This window comes from Juglans microcarpa x Juglans regia, chromosome 7D, assembly GCF_004785595.1.
Source record: "Juglans microcarpa x Juglans regia isolate MS1-56 chromosome 7D, Jm3101_v1.0, whole genome shotgun sequence".
Classification (NCBI taxonomy): domain Eukaryota; kingdom Viridiplantae; phylum Streptophyta; class Magnoliopsida; order Fagales; family Juglandaceae; genus Juglans; species Juglans microcarpa x Juglans regia.
The window spans coordinates 10083666-10102621 of record NC_054606.1 but is presented as its reverse complement, the minus strand read 5'-3'; the positions used below and the strand labels follow the sequence as shown (position 1 = coordinate 10102621).

General features: G+C 34.7%; 1 protein-coding gene across 4 annotated transcripts; it reads left to right on the top strand.

Annotated features, from left to right (window-relative positions):
- The first annotated feature begins 14408 nt into the window (after positions 1 to 14408).
- LOC121239903 (uncharacterized protein YKR070W) lies at positions 14409 to 18550 on the top strand. 4 transcript variants are annotated; one of them, XM_041137272.1, is made up of 12 exons: positions 14409 to 14652; positions 14750 to 14853; positions 15096 to 15131; positions 15384 to 15457; positions 15689 to 15729; positions 16580 to 16651; positions 16758 to 16959; positions 17250 to 17345; positions 17443 to 17510; positions 17606 to 17807; positions 17915 to 17998; positions 18434 to 18550. In XM_041137272.1, the coding sequence occupies exons 1-12, from the start codon at positions 14525 to 14527 to the stop codon at positions 18491 to 18493; spliced, it is 1167 nt and encodes a 388-aa protein (XP_040993206.1). In that variant the 5' UTR covers positions 14409 to 14524; the 3' UTR covers positions 18494 to 18550. The 4 variants fall into 4 exon arrangements, with proteins under 4 accessions (XP_040993206.1, XP_040993208.1, XP_040993207.1 ...); XM_041137274.1 differs by lacking the exon at positions 15384 to 15457 and having other exon boundaries at positions 14611 to 14652; positions 14750 to 14836; positions 18434 to 18542; XM_041137273.1 differs by having other exon boundaries at positions 14611 to 14652; positions 14750 to 14836; positions 15384 to 15729; positions 18434 to 18542.
- Positions 18551 to 18956: the final 406 nt, after the last annotated feature.

The following is an 18956-nucleotide window of genomic DNA, read 5'->3' as shown; positions in this document are numbered from 1 at the left end:
TTTCAGCCCAAACCCAGCGGGAAATATCTTTAGCATATACACATGTAGCCCAATTCGTCAAAAGGACCATGCTCGATCCCAGTCCAAAATTATACCCATCTTAAAAGAATTGTTTAAGGGAGCTTCGTTTGGTAAGTAAACTTATTTCAACTCATCTTAATTTATTATTACAAATTTTTTAAATTTCAACATAAAATATAATAAACAATTTAACTTTTTCAAATCTCAAAATAATAATAATATTAAAAAATAATATTCTAACAATATTTTATCGTCACAATTCAACTTAGTTCAACATTCAAACACAGAATAAGATTAGATGAGAATTTTATAAATAGTGGGGTATAAAAAAAAGGGGAAAAACTGGACGAGACCGGCTTGAACCTGTCCGAAACCGGTTTCCGTAATGGCAAAACTGGTCTAGTTCCGATTCTAGACTTTTTAGACGCGGACCGAATCGGTTCTATATAATATATATTTTAAATTATTTTTTTAATATTATATATTATATTATATAATAATATAAATTAATTTAAAAATAAACGGAAATTGTAAAACTTTAAACTAAAATTGATACATCACATCAATTGAAAAAAAAAATCCTAAATATCAAAAGATTTGAATTTATATACCAAAGTAATAAATAAGATCACTAAAATATTATTTATCAAAAAAGAAAGAAAATCACTCAAATATTTTTACTAAATTTTTATGGCCTAGTAAATTCTCAATATATTCTTTTTTATAAGTACATAATACATTAGTAAATTAGTAATACTAATATACATAAGTATATAATGTATATTAATTATAATTTACATTTTATTAAAATCGGACCAAAACTGGTAAAATCGAATGTATCGATTTAGGGGAGTAACCGGTGTGTAATTAGTTTTTGAAAATGTAAAACTGGTACATACTGGTTCGGTCCTAAATTTTATCCAAAATCGGACCGGACCGATTACACACCTAATAGTCGTAAGAAGAGTTGTGAATAGTAGTGAGATAGTTTTAATTAAATATTATAAAATTAAAATATTGTTAGAATATAATTTTTATTTTGGGTTTGAAAAAGTTAAATTATTTTTTGTGTTTTGTTTGAAAGATTGAAAAAGTCGTATTAATTAATTTCAAAAGGTTGTAATTATTAGTTTGAAAATGTTTGTGTTTGAGTGATGTTTTGGAATGAGATAAGATGAAATGAAATGAAAATTATTTCCTGATAAAGTAGGAAAATAACATAGCACAACAAGCGTGTGAAGAAAGTCCTCAAAGGAGTACTGCTTCATTCATGGTAAAAGACAACATCCCTTTTTGTTATACCTCTATACCGGATGTTTACAATGTATTTATAGAGCCTTTTTACATCACAGATATAGATTTCATAGTTGAAATATTTTATATCTCAAATATACAATAACAAAATCTGTTATGAGGAATATTTTCTAAAGTATTCCTTCTGACACCTAGCGTAGAATTTCTCCCTCTAATGGTGTAGCATTTTTCCTAGAGTCTTCTAGAGTCACCTCCATATTTCTGTTGGTGCTTCTCAGACTATCATGTTCTGCTCCAAAGAAATTCTATTTCTTAACAGCCCCCCATGAATCAAGCGACACTAAGCAGATAGTGAGGCTTGAGCGTAAGAGAATGAATCGAGCTGTGGAGAGTAGCTTCGCAAAAATGTCAGTAAGCAAATCTTTGCTAGTCACAAAAGAAACCTTGAGAGCTTTGGCTACATTGATCATGAATAAAATGATAATCAAGGTCAACATGTTTAATGCGAGAAGGCATGACAAGATTTACAGATAAATAAGTCGCACCCAAATTGTTACACCGCAGAGTAGGTGGCTCAGGAAGAAAAATATCAAGTTCTTTCATCAGTGATTGTAACCACATAATTTCACATGTTGTATTAGCTACAATCTTATACTCAGAATCAGTAGATGATCGAGTAATAGTGGGTTGCTTCTTAGAACCCCAAGAGATTAGGTGTGATCCAAAGTAGATACAAAAACCACTAGTAGACTTGTAGTCATCAGGGCAACTAGCTCAATCAACATCGGAGTACGCAGAAAGAGTGGAGGAAGAGGATGAAGAAAAATGAAGACCAAACTGTTGAGTAAGACGTAAGTAACGAATAATTCGTTTGACTGCTTATCAATGTGGCAAACGAGGACAGTGCATAAATTGACACACTTTGTTAACTGAAAATGAGATATCGGGCCGAGTAAATGCCAGATATTGCAGGCTACCCACCACACTTCGGTAAAATTAAGGATCTTCAAACAAAGGACCATCTAGGGCAGTGAGTTTGATGAAGGAGGACATGGGAGTAGAAATAGGTTTGGAATTATTCATATCAGTCCAATGTAATAGGTCACGAATATACTTGGATTGAGACATGAATAAGCTAGATGAATTATGAAAAACCTCAATGCTTAATAAAAAATACAACGGACCTAGATCTTTAACAGGAAAATAAGACCGAAAAGCATCAATGAAATCTGAAATAAGAGAAACATTAGATCCAGTAACAATAATGTCGTCAACATAAATTAAAATATAAATTGAATGAGAATGAAGAATAAATAATGAAGAATCAAGTCTAGAACCTTGAAACCTAAGAGAGAGTAATCTATCACTCAGTTTAGAGAATCAGGTCCTAGAGGTTTGTTTGAGTCCATAAATGAACTTTTTCAACTTATAGACATGAGTGGGGAAATCCGGATTAACAAACCTAGAGGGTTGCTGCATGTATACAGCTTCCTCCAAATCACAGTGGAGAAAAGCGTTTTGTATGTCCAACTAATGTAGTGGCCAATCGGAAGTCACGGCCAGAGAAGTGAGAAGACGAATTGTGACTGGCTTCACAATAGGACGAAACATTTCAGTATAGTGTATGCCGACTTGCTGATGAAATCCCTTGGCCACCAAACGTGCTTTACGGTGTGCAAGGGTGTCATCAGCAAGTCATTTGGTTTTGATAACCCATTTAGAACTCAAAATATTAAGAATAGAAGAGAAAGGTACTAGATCCTAGGTTCGGTTGTGCAGGAGGGCTTGAAACTCGATATCCATGGCAGTGCACCACTCGAGGTACTTGGAAGCCTCTGTATGGGAAGTGGGTTCTTCAAGAATGGAAGGAGACTGGGAGATCAAGAGAGAGAGAGAGAGAGAGAGAGAAGGTTTAGGAGGAGGCCATGGGACTGAGCCATCAGAACAATGAAGGGGAAATAATTTGTTTACTTTAGAGTGGGTGACCATAGGATGAGAGGTGGGGGGCCGAGGTTCTAAGTCAGGACACAGGAGTGGGGAAGAAGAGGATGCAGAGGGAGAAACGGCTGAATTGTGTAATGAAGAGGTAGAATGAGTTGAAGAGGTATTGGGTAAGGTTGATAAGTGAGGAAGAGAGGTAGATGTAGGCTCAAGATTGAGTGGGCTTGATAAGGGAAGGCCTGTAGGGGAGGATAGAGGTCTGGGAGAAATTAGAGGCCTAGGGCTAGCAGATATCGAGGACGAGGGGGATGTATTGGGCTAGTTGGTGGGCTGAGAGGCAAATGGAAAATTTAATTCATCAAATTTTACATCCTAAGAGACATATGTTCGGCCCGTGGGAATATGCAAACAATTATAGCCTTTGTGATTAGGACTATAACCCATAAAAATACAAAGTTGAGACTGGAGGTCCATTTTATGTCGATTGAAGAGCCGCAAATTAGGCCAGTAGGCGGATCCAAAGGTACATAAAAAATTGTAATCAAGAGGATGATGAAAGAGTTTTTGAAAATGGGGAGTGTTATTAAGGATGGGAGTGGGCATTCAATTAATGAGAAACAACAGTTTGAAAAGCCGCATACCAATATTTGGAAGGTACAAAAGCATGGGCTAAAACCTCTTATAATCCCATTTGTTTAATAGGTTTGGATGAGTTTGGCAAAGGAACCTTATGATCTGTCCAATACTTTTACAATAATTATTTTCCAAATTTAGTATAAAGTATGAAATATCATCATCATTTCCCTTATCAATCGTTTTTTCATTTAAAATAGAGAGAAATTCTTATCCTAAATTTAGATATGTTTGTCTTTGCGGCTTTATTTAAGAGTTATAAAAACACACAATCTCAATCAAATAAAATGGTGCTTATCGTGTAAAAAAGAAATTCATCTTCACTTATACGACTCTAAATATTCAAATAACTGAATAAGCTAAGTCATTAAATTATTGTAAGCCCAAACCAAGCTTAATTCGTTGGAGAAAATATTTAGACTAGTTCGTCAAAGGGGGACTTGCTGAGATCTGTGAATAGTAGTTGTTAACGTCGTGTTTTGTACGCCTGAACAAGGTTCTGACAACTTGGGCCGAGATCTCCACCTGCAAACACAAGGGAGAAGGTGGGCTCGGGGCGGTCTGGAGAATCTCCGATGCCTCAGTTAGTCTCAAGTGTTTAGAGTCTTGTCCTTTTAATCATAGAGTTCAAAGAGAGTTCTTTGTACCTGGGATGTAGCTTTTATACGAAGTTATGAGAGAACATTTTGTTCCTTGTGTTAGGATAAGTCGTCTCGCCTGAGTCTATCTTAGTCTGGATATTTAATGCGACGTGGTGTTCTGAGGCAAAGCTTTCAATATAGTGTGGCTCCTAGGATGACGTTTTTAATGTGGCGTGGCTTCAAGGGCGTGTCCCGACAGTGGGTGAACTATGCGGTCACTTCTGGTCCCCTCCTTCAAAGAATGGAGGGTTGTCCACATCCTCCGTTTATCTGTTGACGTAAATTCTTTAATGCTAGGTGTAACAGGGATGTTTGAGTCAGTATATCCCATATGTTTTCTCCCTTATCTGGCTTCCTGCACTATGTATCCTCCTTCTTCTGATACAACCTTAAGGGTTGCACCCCTTTGGCGACTCTGAGACCTGAGAAGTGTAAGCCCTAGCTGGAACGGGCTCAATGTTGAGGCCAAACCCAATTAGGATGGGCCGGGGGGAAATACCTCTCCCAATAATGAAATGGTTTGTGAATAATAGTGAAATGATTTTTTATTTAAAATATTTTATTGGGTTTTGAGAAGAGAGAGAAAATTGAATAAAAATATTACAAAATTAAAATATTGTTATAATATAATTTTTTGATATAATTCTTATTTTAGAATTTAAAAAAGTTGAATTATTTTTTATATATTATTTGAAAGTTTGGAAAAGTTATAATGATTAGATGAAGAAATTGAAGATGTAAAATTGAAAAGTATTTATATTTTAGTGATGTTTGGGAAGGAGATAATATAAAATATGAAGTTATGGGTTCCCAAACGAGGCCTTAAGATGTTGGGTTGGTCTCCAAGCTTTGAATTTGGCTACGGATCCATTTGGATATTGAGTATTTTAGAATATATGTAAATAATAGTGAGTTAAGATATTGAGTGAATTTTGTGTAATAATGTAGGTCTCATTGAGATATATTTAGATGTATAAAATAAGTTGAGATAGTTTTAATTTTTAATAGAAATTTAAAAAAATGATGAGTCTCATTAATGATTGGTTTGTTTTTATAATGATAGAGTAATTATTTTATTTATATGTTTTATTAATAATGATTAGTTTTGTGTAAAAGTGTTGTGTGAGTTAATTTTTAGGGAAAAAAAGCTCTGTTTGCATGTTGAATTGAGTTCTTTATGAATAGTAGTGAGCTGAGATGGTAGAGTAAGTTTTGTGGGGCTCACCTAAGATTAGTTTAAATGTGTTTGAGTGTTAAGATGAGTTTAGATGTGTTTATGGAAGTTGTGGGTCCCGGGTGTAAAAAGATGTTAAATTGAAAAATGTTATAAGTCTCACGTGTAAATGAGTTTTGAGTTGAGATAAGTTTAGTGATTTAAGAGTTGAGTGTTTAGATGTTAGATTCAAATTAAAATTATATTAAACCAATTCAATCCATATTCCAAATGGGCACTAAAAGGGTTTGGGGAGGGCTGTGTGATGGAAAAGGGAGAAAGGTGGGGCGCGGAATCAAAAAAACATTTCTCTCCCATCTGCCATGCAGTTGTGAAAAGTCTTTTAATTGAACATTAATGAAAAGAGAGAAAAGAAATGAAAAAAATGGAGATCACTTCATATGAAATGTATTGTGTACGCTTGGAATGACATTATGACCATATACTCTTTTATACAAAATTATTTATGATAATCTCATAATATATGTACATCCAAACAAGCCCTAAATGATTATCATTTCCTCCAGAATGGGAATTTTTGGCTCATTTAAGTGAGAGCTCATGTTCAAATTTAAAACCTACGACCAATTGCCAACATGCCGGCCCACTGTTTCCCTGCCTAGAAAACCACCCTCTTAGTTATTTTCTCACTCCTTTATGAATACAATTATCTTTCATTTTTGGCTACCAAGTATAACATAAATGTGTGTGTATATATATAAATGGTATATCTTTCTAGTTTTTGTTATTTTTTCATATTATATTTATCATCCTAACTTTTTCATTTCAATCATATTTACTGATGCTAAGTATTTCAATCATATTTAGAAAAAAGGGTAGGAATGGATAATTGAAAGTGCTTTCCTATTTGGATATGATCATAGTGGCACCATAGTCATTGAAAATTGGATAGGAGAGACCTAGATGGCGAGAAGCTGCATACGCTCCCTCAAATTAGGTTTGAATCATGAGATGGCTAATAATAATAGTTTAGATGAATCCATATTTGGGTTATAGCCCATAACCTTGTACATTAAAGTTTTGAATTCCGTTCTGAAGATCGTTTCAATTTGGACACCATAATGAAATATTTCGTTACCAATATGAACCAGCATACTGTTTTGAGATTGCAGAATTTTACTTTATATATACAATATATCATACTTATAAAAAATTAATCATCAAATAAACATAATTTTATATGTCAAATATATAATACATTGAATCACTGTTTTTGAATAGTTTGATTAAATCTCATGTTTGAAATTTTACAAAATTTATGTTTTTACTTAATATAAAAAGCCAAAATTCAATCCATCGTTAGCATCGTTAGATGCCAAAGAAATAAAAAGGGGTATGATTCTAAACCTTTTAGAATCACTACTAAGATTATACACCATTACAACTCTGAGCTAGTAGTAGAATTAACATAAAAAAAGATTTCAAATCATAATGTAAGGCTTAGAGAGATGCGGAGACATATACCTAAGAGCATTCACATCTCATTCCCAATAACTTTTTATAAATTTTGGCTAAAAAACACATTTTCTAAAATTTTATCTTAAATTTTACTCATCTTTCAAAAACCTTCTACATCACATTCCTTATCATTTATCTATTATATTAAAATAATATTTCTCTAATCTTTCTTTACTATTATTTTCTCTCATTTTCATTTACAATCTTAACTATTTATGGTTTTCACTTAGATCTAATGGTAATATTTTTTTGTCATTTGTCTAATGGTAACATTTTTTGTCATTCATCTAACGGTAATACTTTTGTCTCTTGTCTAGCAGTAACACATCTTTTCCGACTTGTAACGATAATGTTTTTTGTCATTTTTCTAATTGATATATTTTCAAACGGTAACATTTTTGTGTATAAATAAGAGCACTTATGAGTCCATTCACATCTAAAGCAGTCTAAGTTTCATTTCATCTTAAGAGAAAATTCTCATTCCGGCCTCATTTTCTACTCTCTTCTTAAATGGCTCGTTTTTTCTTTTGTAAATTGTTATTTTACTAATACTCTGAAGATGAGTTGGAGCTTGTTCTTAATGACGATGGAGAATCAACATCTACTCGTTGTGGTCCTTGCCAACATCGTAAGTACATTAGGCTTGATCATATTGAAGGGAACGAACGGCTATTTCACACTATCTTGTAGAAGCACCAATATATACCTCGAATCTATTTCAAATAAGATTTCGCATGGATCGTTCTCTGTTTCTTCGTATTCAGTATGAGGTAGAGGCTTATGAGCTCTACTTCATCTAAAGAAAAGATAATGCTGAAAAGCATTTGTAGCCACAGTCGTAAATATTTTTTTAATTAATATTTGAGATTTCCAAATGTTAATGATATTACTCGATTGCTTGCTATTAGTGAACATCTTTTGTGACATTATTACCAATTGTTTTGTATTGGATTGTGTATTCTTACTAGTACAAGTTTGTTGATTTCTTCTGCACCTAATATGGATTTTTCTAGAGCTCTCTTTGGTAGTGGGTTCCTGATTATAGTGAGTTAGAAAACTATGTAAGAATGGTTCATAATATAAATTTGAGGCCAAGTGTATAAGTTTTGGTTTAGTTAGACTGCATCTTCTTTCAAGGATATTACATAGATTTTGTTGCAAACTTCATTTATCAAACAAAATATGAATTTGTCTATTTGAAAGTAAGTGAACCACACCTTGCTTGCATATCAACTATAATTTGTGTTACTATTTTGATTATTTCTAGCTTGTTTTTGTATGTGCTTATTGGAAGCTTATTTTGTAGTCTTTTCTTGTGATTTTTCCTTAGTTACCTACTCCACTAGTTGAACTATGATTGAATCATTAATTCTTTGTCCAAATTTTTTTTTACCTATTTTACTTTTTGAGAAAAACTCACCCATTGAAAGAAATGTGTTGCACCCCTTTCATGATATTCTTGTTTGACCATTCTATTGTTGTTTGTTCCACTTAGCATGCTGTTTAGTTACATTTAGCATGATGTTCTGTTCCATCATTGTTGGTTGGATTTGTTTGTTGGCAGCTAAATTGTATAGCTTTCAACTGTGATGATGAAAAATTTGAGTAGAGACAAAGGAAAATTTGGGGAAGTACTCAATGGCAGGGTAACCTGGATGACTAATGAATACTGTCAACCGATTGTTGCAGCCATTGAGGAAATTAACACTTCCTATATGTCACCATTAAGTTTCTGAGCCGGTTTGGAATATCTTGTCCCCATTGCTTTTGAGTTTCTAACATGTTGCAATCCACTGTTCATTGTCTACAATCAATATAACGCGATGGATTAACAAGACCATGAACATAAATTCTTCAAGAACCTCCTCAACGAGGACCCTAAAGTTGACCCATTTACTTGAGTCAAACTCAACACTCTCCAGTGATGGTGGAATACTGTCCACCCCCACCCCAATTAGAGATTCTTCTTGGAAAAAAATCATTAAGGGGTGCGAATTTCACCCAATGAGAAGACAAACTACTTGTCTCGGTATGGTTGAATACCAGTGTAGATGCCATTCAAGGAATCAATCCAAAACAAGTTCAACTTTGGGAGAAAATTAGTTTATATCTCAATCAGTATAAACAAAGCACAACGGATCAAACCGTTGGCTCCTTAATACATTGGTGGTCGGTGATTCAAAAATCGACCAACAAATCTTGAGTGAAGCTAGCAAGACAAAATTTATTCAAGTGGAATGGTTAAATCGAAATGGCATGACTGAGCAAGACAAGGTATATCCATCAAGGTTTCAATCTTTTGTACTTGTCGTTTTATTTAATTTTTTGCCCAACATTGCTAATTATTTTCTGTTTGGTTCTATTTTACAAGTTTGACAAAGCAAAGATTATGTACCAATCACTGGAGAAAAGCTCATTTTCATTCAAGAATTGTTGGTACCTGTTGAATGATCAACCAAAATAGATTCAGCGTTGCTCAAAGAAAGGTCCAAAGCAAAAAATCAACAATGTCGCTTGACCTCAATTCGTACCTCTTGTAACATGTTTGTAGATTCAGTAAATGATATCGAGGAGGAGCATGTTCTTAACAATAATGTTATTGAGTTGGAAAGGCCAATGAGAATGAAAGCAAAGAAAGCAAAACGGAAGGCCACAACTAGGCCAGCTGAGAACATTGTCGAAATCTTTAGGATGAAACATATTCTTCTTGAGGAACCACGTGCTCAAGAAAAAGAGTTTTTTTGTCTTAAGAAGGAGAAGATGCAATATAATCGAGAAAATAAGGGTCATAAAATACAGCAAGAGGACGAGTAGCGTAGGTTGGAGGCCAAGAGACTTGAATTTGCCCTGTTTAAAGCGGAGGAGAAAGCGGCTACGAACCGGTTAGAGAGAGAGGAGTGAATCATATTGATAGATGTTATTGGCTTACCTGAAATACAACGCACACATTTCTAGCAACGTCAAAGGGAGATTATGGTGAAGCGTAATGCAGAGAAATAGTGACAATTGTTTTAAAATATTTATTGGCTTCTTTTATATTTTTTACTGCATTCACCAATGTTAAATCATTGGTTAATTTGTAACACATTATTCTTTTCCATGCGTATGTTGTTTTGGAGGAAATTTAGGAATGGACATATGAAAAACTTGTGCATGGATAGAAAGATGGTAAATAGATCTTACAAATATTTCAAATATTACAGATAGAGAAACTAGATATTTTGGCCAATGTTGCTATGCCAACATTTTTTAGGGAAAATAAATAGTACAATCAGGAATATTTATATTGACAACATAAATTATAGTGGATTGTAGCTTTTCTAATTTTAGGAATATAATTTCCATTGATGGTCAACTATGTCTGATTGGAGGTAATAACGATGAGCCAAAGTATCTCTAATCTCATGGTAACGTTGAATGAACTCCATGAGTTTAGTTGCAAGATTGCGTGACAGTTCAGGCAGATCCTCATCAAGTTGTTCATACGAACTCGGGAACCTCATTATCATCACACTCATCTTCAATGATCATGTTATGAAGAATTACGCATGCTTTCATTATATTTGTTAGATCAACGATTTTGAACATTTGAGCATGTCCACGAACAATTGCAAAGCGTTGTTGAAGGACCACAAATGCACGCTTTATATCCTTTCTTGCTGATTCATGTGTTGTAGCAAAATATTTCTTTTTGTTCCCTTGTGAAGATGAGATTATCTTCATAAATTTTGACCACTTTGGATAGAGATCATCGACAAGATGGTACCCCATAGTATAGACATTGCCATTAATTGAGTAATTCACTGGAAGAGAACACCTTTGGGCAAGTTCAGTGAAAATAAGAAAATGCCCTGAGACAAATTCAGTAAAAATAAAATATCTTTCTGTCACATTAATATCGTTATGAGAACCGGGTAATCCAAAAAAGGCATATCATATCTAAAGATCATATGAAGTAACCACTTTTAATAGAAAAGTTGGTTCACGACTGTGGCCAGAGTACATACATTTCCATGCAGATGGATAATTTTTTCACTTCCAAAGCATGCAATCAATACTTCCTAGCATACTTGGGAATCCACGAAGGCACAACATTGAGCATCATTTTTCTTCTCCACTTCATCAACTAGAGCATCCACATTCAGCTCTCCAACCAAGTTTTATGTAGAAAACACACAGAATCTAAAAACAATGCACAAAGTTGTTGCTGAAACCAGTAACATCCGACTAACACATAAACCAACAAAGGCCAAGCCCATTTGCTATACAACGAACCAAGCATTGCTAAGAAATCACAAAATAAAACTACAAAACAGGAAAGCAAAAAACATGTGCCACATGAACCAACAAGGGCTAAACCTTTATGCACATCCAACCAATTAAGCCAAGAAAGCACAAAATCAAATAACAAAACAACTTATATTTTTATATCACAGAGGCTCAAAATGGTACAATTTCAAGCATAGCAAATGGCACAAGATATGATGGTTGTAAATCCCGATTACCTTTGTGAAGATTTTCACAATAAGGATAGCCATCCGGGTTACCTTGTCAAACCGATCGATGAGCATTCACTATAACTGTTGATATTACACTTGGGTACACCTAACAATCCTACCATCATCACAACCCCTGCACTTACATATACAGCCCCAACAACAACCACAATCGAATGTCAACCACAGAATTTGAAAATCACACACAGCCCCAATCACAACCATGGTAATGCTAAGTCATAGCCCCAATGCTATAGAAAAGACTTTGGCAAAATTCACAGTTATAGTAACACGTAAATCAAATACCTAAATGTAAATAGCAGGGAATAGTCGAATCATCTACCTAAATAGAAACATGCAAATCCCCAACACTGTAGAAACAAGAAGTTCCAAATTCACAACTATAGTAACATGTAAATCAAATACCCAATGTAAATCACAAGGAATAATCAAATCACAGACCCAAATGAAAACATGTACATCTCCAATGCTGTAGAAATGACAAGTTCCAAATTCGTAACATGTAAATTAGAGACCCAAATGTAAGAAAATGAAAATCATAGCTTGGAAATCATGTCTATAGAAGTCAAAGACCCAAATGTAAAACCCTAAAAAAATCGAATCAGAGACTCATCCAAGTCACATGTAAATCACAACTCCAATGCTGCAGAAATGACAAGTTCTAAATTCACATATACATCTCCAAAATCAAAGACCCAAATGTAAATCACAAGGAATAATCAAAGACCTATTGGAGTAAATCACAAAGTAATGTAAATCTCAAGGAATACCAAAACAATAAACCAATATGGGTGAATAAATATATAATCGGTACAGAGCATTTGGATGAGAGAGAGTGTGTGTGTGCGCGCGCGCGTGCGCATTTGCGCGCATGTCGGAAGTGTAGACTTACTAGAGACGACGATCTAGGGGCTACCGGATAGGGACGCAAACAAGGGTTGGTAGCAAGTAGGACACGAAGAGAGAAGCTACGCAGGAATGATGAACCGAAATGAGGATTGGGGATGTACAATGGCTCTTGATATATGGGGAGCCACTGTAGCATCCCAAACTCAAGGCCTATTTTGGGGAAGATGGATGGAGCATGCCTTTGGAGGTTTTTTCCAAATGTAAACCCTAGAATTTAGAGAAAATTGAGGTTTAGGGAGACAAATGCGGTGGGTGCTCTAAGGGAACAAAGTTGTAGCATGCAAGTAGAGTGGTTCTTAAAATTACAATGATTTGATCAAAATGCTCAGCAGTGAGAAAGTAACAAAACTCTTGTAGAGTGAATGAAGAGAAAGTGAGGAAGGGTTTTTAAACCATATGCTAGAAATTACAATGACTGTCATTTTAAGAATACTGGAAACTGACCAAAACACTTGAAACAAGCCGAAATATACTAAAATTTAAAACAAAACAAAATATTAAGATGTCTTGTATTTGTGACTGTTTTGGTAAGACAAACTTCAGCCATACCAGTCGGTGTGGAACACTTTTAAAAACATTTTAGTACATGCTAGATCACTTGGAAATAACCCTAAAACCGTTGAAGCACAACCCTTAATGGTACAATTGCTTAAAATGTTTTAAGTGACTAAAAATGACAGCTCTAAGATTTTAAATGACTATATAATTAAATGAGTAATAATACATATACAATTATTTTATCACTCAGTTCACATTAAACTAAGGGTAGTGTTAGCAGGTTGCCCAGAGTTTACCACCTGGTGTACTGCTAGAACAAAAAAATTTCATTTTCTTTTGAACATTTTTTTGACATATTTAATCATTAAGAAAAAAATTAAAAATATATATATACAACTTTACTACTAATCACTTCCTAACTATTAAAAAAAATAATAATAAAGAAATATAAAATATTCGAGCAATAACTTTGAATGATAAATTTAAGTGGGGTAAATAGCATTAGGGGTGAAAACTGACAACTTATATACATGGATAAAACCAGCCAAAACCAGCCGGTAAAGGGAGAGAAAACCGGTGACGTCGATTTTGGCCTGATCCCAATTGGTTGTCGGCATCCCTTCGACGTCGCGATGAGATGGAAAGTCTATTGTTTCGGTGTCGCAAATAGTTTGAAACTCAAAGATGGTTCAGATAGAGAGAGAGGGGGATGCGCTGCTACGGCTCTATGTGAGAGAGTAGAGAGTGTGAGAATCGGGAGAAGAATAAGAAAATGGGATATCAAACCCTAAATTGAAATGATGTCGTTTGGTGTATTAAACCAAACGGCATCGTTTCATTCTAATTTTTTTTTGTTTCTAAACGATGCCAACTTAAGATATATCTAAAAGAATATATATAAAACAATATATATATATATATATATATATATAATTGGTCGATTCGGTGGTTTGAACCACGTTCAAACTAGAACCGAACCGGCCAACATCAGTTTCAACTTAGTTTACCGCCGGCTGACTGGTTCTCTGCTAGTTTCAACCTGTTCTGTACTCTAACAGGCAATCCACGTCAATCATGGCCGGTTTGATCGATGTTTGTACACCCCTAAGTAGCATTTTTCTTAAACTAATAGGATGATCCCATTTCATTGCCCCAATATTAAAGAATACTATATTGTTTCAGCTCAATAACTTATTCTTTATTCTTCATGCGTTAAATATCTAAAATTATATAGAAGTTGGAAATGTTAAAAAAAAAAAAAAATGTACGCCAAAGTGCTAAAAAGAGTCTGATCAGCTACAAAAATTTATACAGTGAAAGTTGTGTGGCGAAAGGAAAGAGATTTCTGTGTTCCCTTGTTTTCCAGAGCTTTCTTTCCTCATTTTTATGTTGTTAATCTGTGTCCATCGAAGAAAAATATGGGAAGCTTCGCAATAATCAGAAGGGCTTCGCAATCTCAGCGCTCAAACACAAAGCAATTGCCCTCGCTTTTCTTCTCCCAATTTTTCTCTCGCTCAGTCTCTCAGCTTTCCTCACAGTCTCAATGGTCATTCTCTCAGCGTTCGTTTTTTGTAATTGTCTGTTTTATCTTGTCAGACATTCGTGTATGACTAATGCTTTGGTTCTACGTCTTTGAACTGCAGGCCTTCTTTTGGTATCGCGTTCGATATCGATGGCGTCGTTCTGCGCGAAGACACGCCGATCGGAGGTTCCCCCCCGGCTCTGAGAAGGTTATATGATGACTCTGGTACTACGCTTTAATTTATATGTTTGTGTTTGTGGGTGTACGTATATATACACGACATTTCGTTTACTTGGTTTTGGGTTCCTGCTTGATTTCGCATTTTGATGATTGATTATTAGTTTGTGCCCAGGCATAAAATTCATATCTTGTAAATCGGTAGTCTTAACTTTTGCTTTCTCGTATAATTAGAGGCATTTTCTAACGCTATATATTTATGTAATCGATTGTTTTTATGTTGCAAGCAGGTTATTTGAAGATTCCTTACGTTTTCTTGACAAATGGTAAGTCATCCATTGATTCTGTGCTCCTTACAATAATGTTAATTGAACGGATTCATAGCTCTCTGAGTCCAAATCCTAAATATGGTCTAAGATTGAAAGTTGAATGTGTTAGGCTCAGAGTCTGGGCATACACCCGAGTGATTGTATGGCATTGTACCAAAGACCTGGGAATCTGGAATTGAATATAGGCCACCTTAGCGCTACCTCTCAGTGTATAATCTAACGGTTAGGGTTGGTTCTTTAATCAAACAGGAGGTGGTTTTCGTGAATCGAAAAGAGCCTTCCAGTTAAGTGAACTGTTGGGTGTAAACATTTTATCCTCACAGGTAATATGCTAAGGAAGATTTTCAGAAATAATTTTTAAGTGCTATTTATCCTTCCTTTTCTATTGTCATCTACTGATCATTCTTGCTCAGCAATCAGACCTGTTGAGAGATCACATAAATATATAATGATATCAAAACTTTTATCATTTGACCATCAAACTCCTGAACCTTTATTTGGTTTCTCTTTTATGATTGCTTTTTTTTCATCTTCGAACTACAATTATCATGCAGGTATTACAAGGTCATTCTCCTTTTAAACAACTAGTGGATAGGTATGCCTTCAAACCAACTGTGATCTATCATCAATATCCAGTTTGGTATGCAAATCACTGGTGTGCAATAATGTCAAATACAATTGATTTCGTGCATCTGTTCATACATTCGTGGAGTGTGTAAAATAACATAGAGATGACAAGGACATAGTTTTGTGCTGAAGTAATAGATGGGTTGAAGTTCCAGCCGGTGAATTAATGCCCATGATATATGGCTCTAATGGAAACCCATGCATACACTTGCTTAAAACATTTTGAAAAACACATGCATTCAGTTACTTTCAATTATTATATTTTATTTTGTGATTTATATGACAGAATTATATTTTTTTTATTGGCACCGGGGAGCGTAGTCTAGACTAATTCCAGGGGTGCACAAGCTCTAGGCAAGGAGTTTGCTGCAAGTGCATCTTAGGTAATTCAAGAAAAAATTCTCCCAGTTTGATGGCCCCTAGAATTTGTTTGCACCCTAGAGGATTCTAACCTTAGACTTGGAGGTGTTTGACAAAATTAGATCCCAATGCAAGAATAGGCATGCCAAACAAAGATGTAGATCTTATGATATGTTACCCCAATAATAAAAGTTTTGATTCTCTAGCTAGGCATTTCTTTTGTATACTTCCTTTGTACTTGAGTTGTGTCTTTCACGCTTTTTAATAAAGGATGGACAAATAATAATAAAAAAAGATAAAGACCTGAACGCTGAAAACTGTAGCTTTGATTGGCATATACATATCAAAAGTTAAAAAATAAAACATCTGAGTAAAATTGAGAATTAATTTGTTACATTGATAAAATAAAATCATATCTTACAGTACTCTCTTTAGTATTTACATTTTGTGTTGTGCAGATATGAGAATGAATTCATTGTTGCTGTGGGAAAAGGTGAACCTGCTGCAGTGATGTTTGAATATGGGTTTAAGTAAGGCTTTTGCCTTGTTGAATGCCATTAATACCCATGTATAAACTCTCAAATATGGCCTGAGGAGTCCCTGAAGGACTTCTGTGCTGACATATTTTATTTTCAGAAATGTGCTCTCTATAGATGAATATGCATCCTTCTTTGAAGACATTGATCCGTTGGCAAAATATAAGAAATGGACAACTAAGTTGGCTGCCAATCAGAGTAGCACTTTTAACAAGATAACTCAAACAAACAGTCTTTACTCACAGAGGGTTCAGGCAGCATTTATTGTTAGTGATTCTGTAGACTGGAGCAGAGACATTCAGGTTATTCTGAATCCATGGCTTATCTTATCATATAAACTTTTATATGCATTCAGTGTGTTGATTTATTTATTTATTGATTTATGTGGGAAGTTACTGGGGCAGAGGCAATCAGGTTATCCTGAATTCATAGATTATCTGATCATATAAACTTTAATGCGCATTTAGTGTGTTGATTTATTTATTTATGCAAGAATTGTTATAGGTGGTCCCCTGCCCTGCATCTCAAGTGTAATATTCTTGGTATTGGAAACTTTCAAGTTCTCAACTGACCACAGTCGCCTTGGTTCCAGGTTCTATGTGACATTTTAAGAACCGGAGGTCTTCCTGGAAGGGAAATTGGACACCAACCACCTCTATATTTTGCGCATGATGACCTTAAGTATCAGGTTTGTTGTGATCAGTCACAAAATTAATTTCTCGAGTTTCTATGTAACTACTTCTGTAAAACCTAATGAGGTACTAACAAGGTGTCACCAAAGGTAGGCTGCTTTTCCTTCTGAGCGATTTGGCATGGGAGCTTTCAGAATTGCATTAGAATCCATTTTTAATAGGTAAAAAGCATGGTTGTTTATTTTTTTTGTATCTATTGTCTGAATTACGCTGTAATTCTTTTTTCTAAGCTAAATGCACTAGTCTTAATCTGCAGAATCCACCCTAACGCTCTAGAGTATACGTCTTTTGGGAAGCCAAATCCATTTGTATTTAGGAATGCTGAAACTGTACTAAAGCAGCTTCGGTCATCTCTTGACCATAAGCTGCATGTTGATCATGCAATTGATGAAAGTCATTTCAAGACAGTATATATGGTTGGAGATAATCCTTCAGTTGACATCAAAGGTGCAAAGCAGGTTTGTCACTTTATTTCATTCTTTCATGCTTTAGGAATACCATGGTTCATTATCTACATTAGGTGTCTGAAGATACCATAATAGGTTATAACATTTTGCATTTTCAGGCAGGGCATCCCTGGTTTTCCATTCTGACGAGGACAGGGGTTTTTAAGGGAAAGGAAAATGATGCTGACTTTCCAGCAGATCTGGTAAGTGTTTGATTGACTCCAATAGAAGTGTGTTGTGCAAATATAGTATCAAGGAAAACCAATAAAATAAATTACAATTCCATGGATGCAAATTCTTATAGGGTACAGGGCCCGTGTTATATCTGGTAATATTTTGAGGAAATTACTTAAAAAAAAATATATATTTTGGGGAAATCAAGTTTTAAGAGTAGCAAGGACCCGTTTAAACCCTGCCTCAGCAATGGGCTGAAGAAGGGTTAATGGAGAAGGTGGTTGCTGAAATATCTAATTGATCTTGGATTGCTTCTTAATTTTTACTCGGAACAAACGAAAAGTTTTGGGGGCAGACTAAGCACAGCTTCCTAAATATATGTAGATGAAAATTTTGATAAATTTGCAACCAATTTCTGTGTTCAATTGGGATAAATTATCTGAACCCTTGTGTTGCTAGTGCAGGTTGTTGACACCGTGGAAGAAGCGGTGGACTATATATTGAGAAAGGAACGCATCTCGTAAAATTTATGTACTAGTTGTTTTTCCTCAGTTTTTGGTTTTCTTTTGTGACACTGAAAATTTATTTAATCATATACTTTAAACATAAAATATATATTAATAAAATTTTATGCCTAATAAATTCTCAATATATTTTTTTTGATAAAAATACTAATATATATTAGTATATTAATTACATTTCGCTTTAATTAATTAGTATATTAATTATATTTTATTCCCTAATACTAATAATATTAAAACCGAAAAATTGGACCGAACCAGACCGGAACCGATAAAACCAGAGGTATCGGTTTAGGAGGATAATCGGTGCATCATAATTTTGTTCAAAACCGGATCCGTTACACCCCTAGTGAGGACGGGCAATTAGAAGAGAGCTAGTTAGCCAATACAAGAGGGACCTAGCGAAGGAGTGGCCTACTATCATTCCAATTTTTCCACAAGTGGCTACTGTCTGCCTTTGCCATTT

Coding starts and splice junctions, on each gene's coding strand:
- LOC121239903 (XM_041137272.1), top strand. CDS start 14,525: ATGGGAAGCTTCGCAATAATCAGAAGGGCTTCGCAATCTCAGCGCTCA. Junction 15,458..15,688: donor TAAACATTTTATCCTCACAG/GTAATATGCTAA, acceptor ATTATCATGCAG/GTATTACAAGGTCATTCTCC. Junction 17,346..17,442: donor ATGATGACCTTAAGTATCAG/GTTTGTTGTGAT, acceptor CACCAAAGGTAG/GCTGCTTTTCCTTCTGAGCG.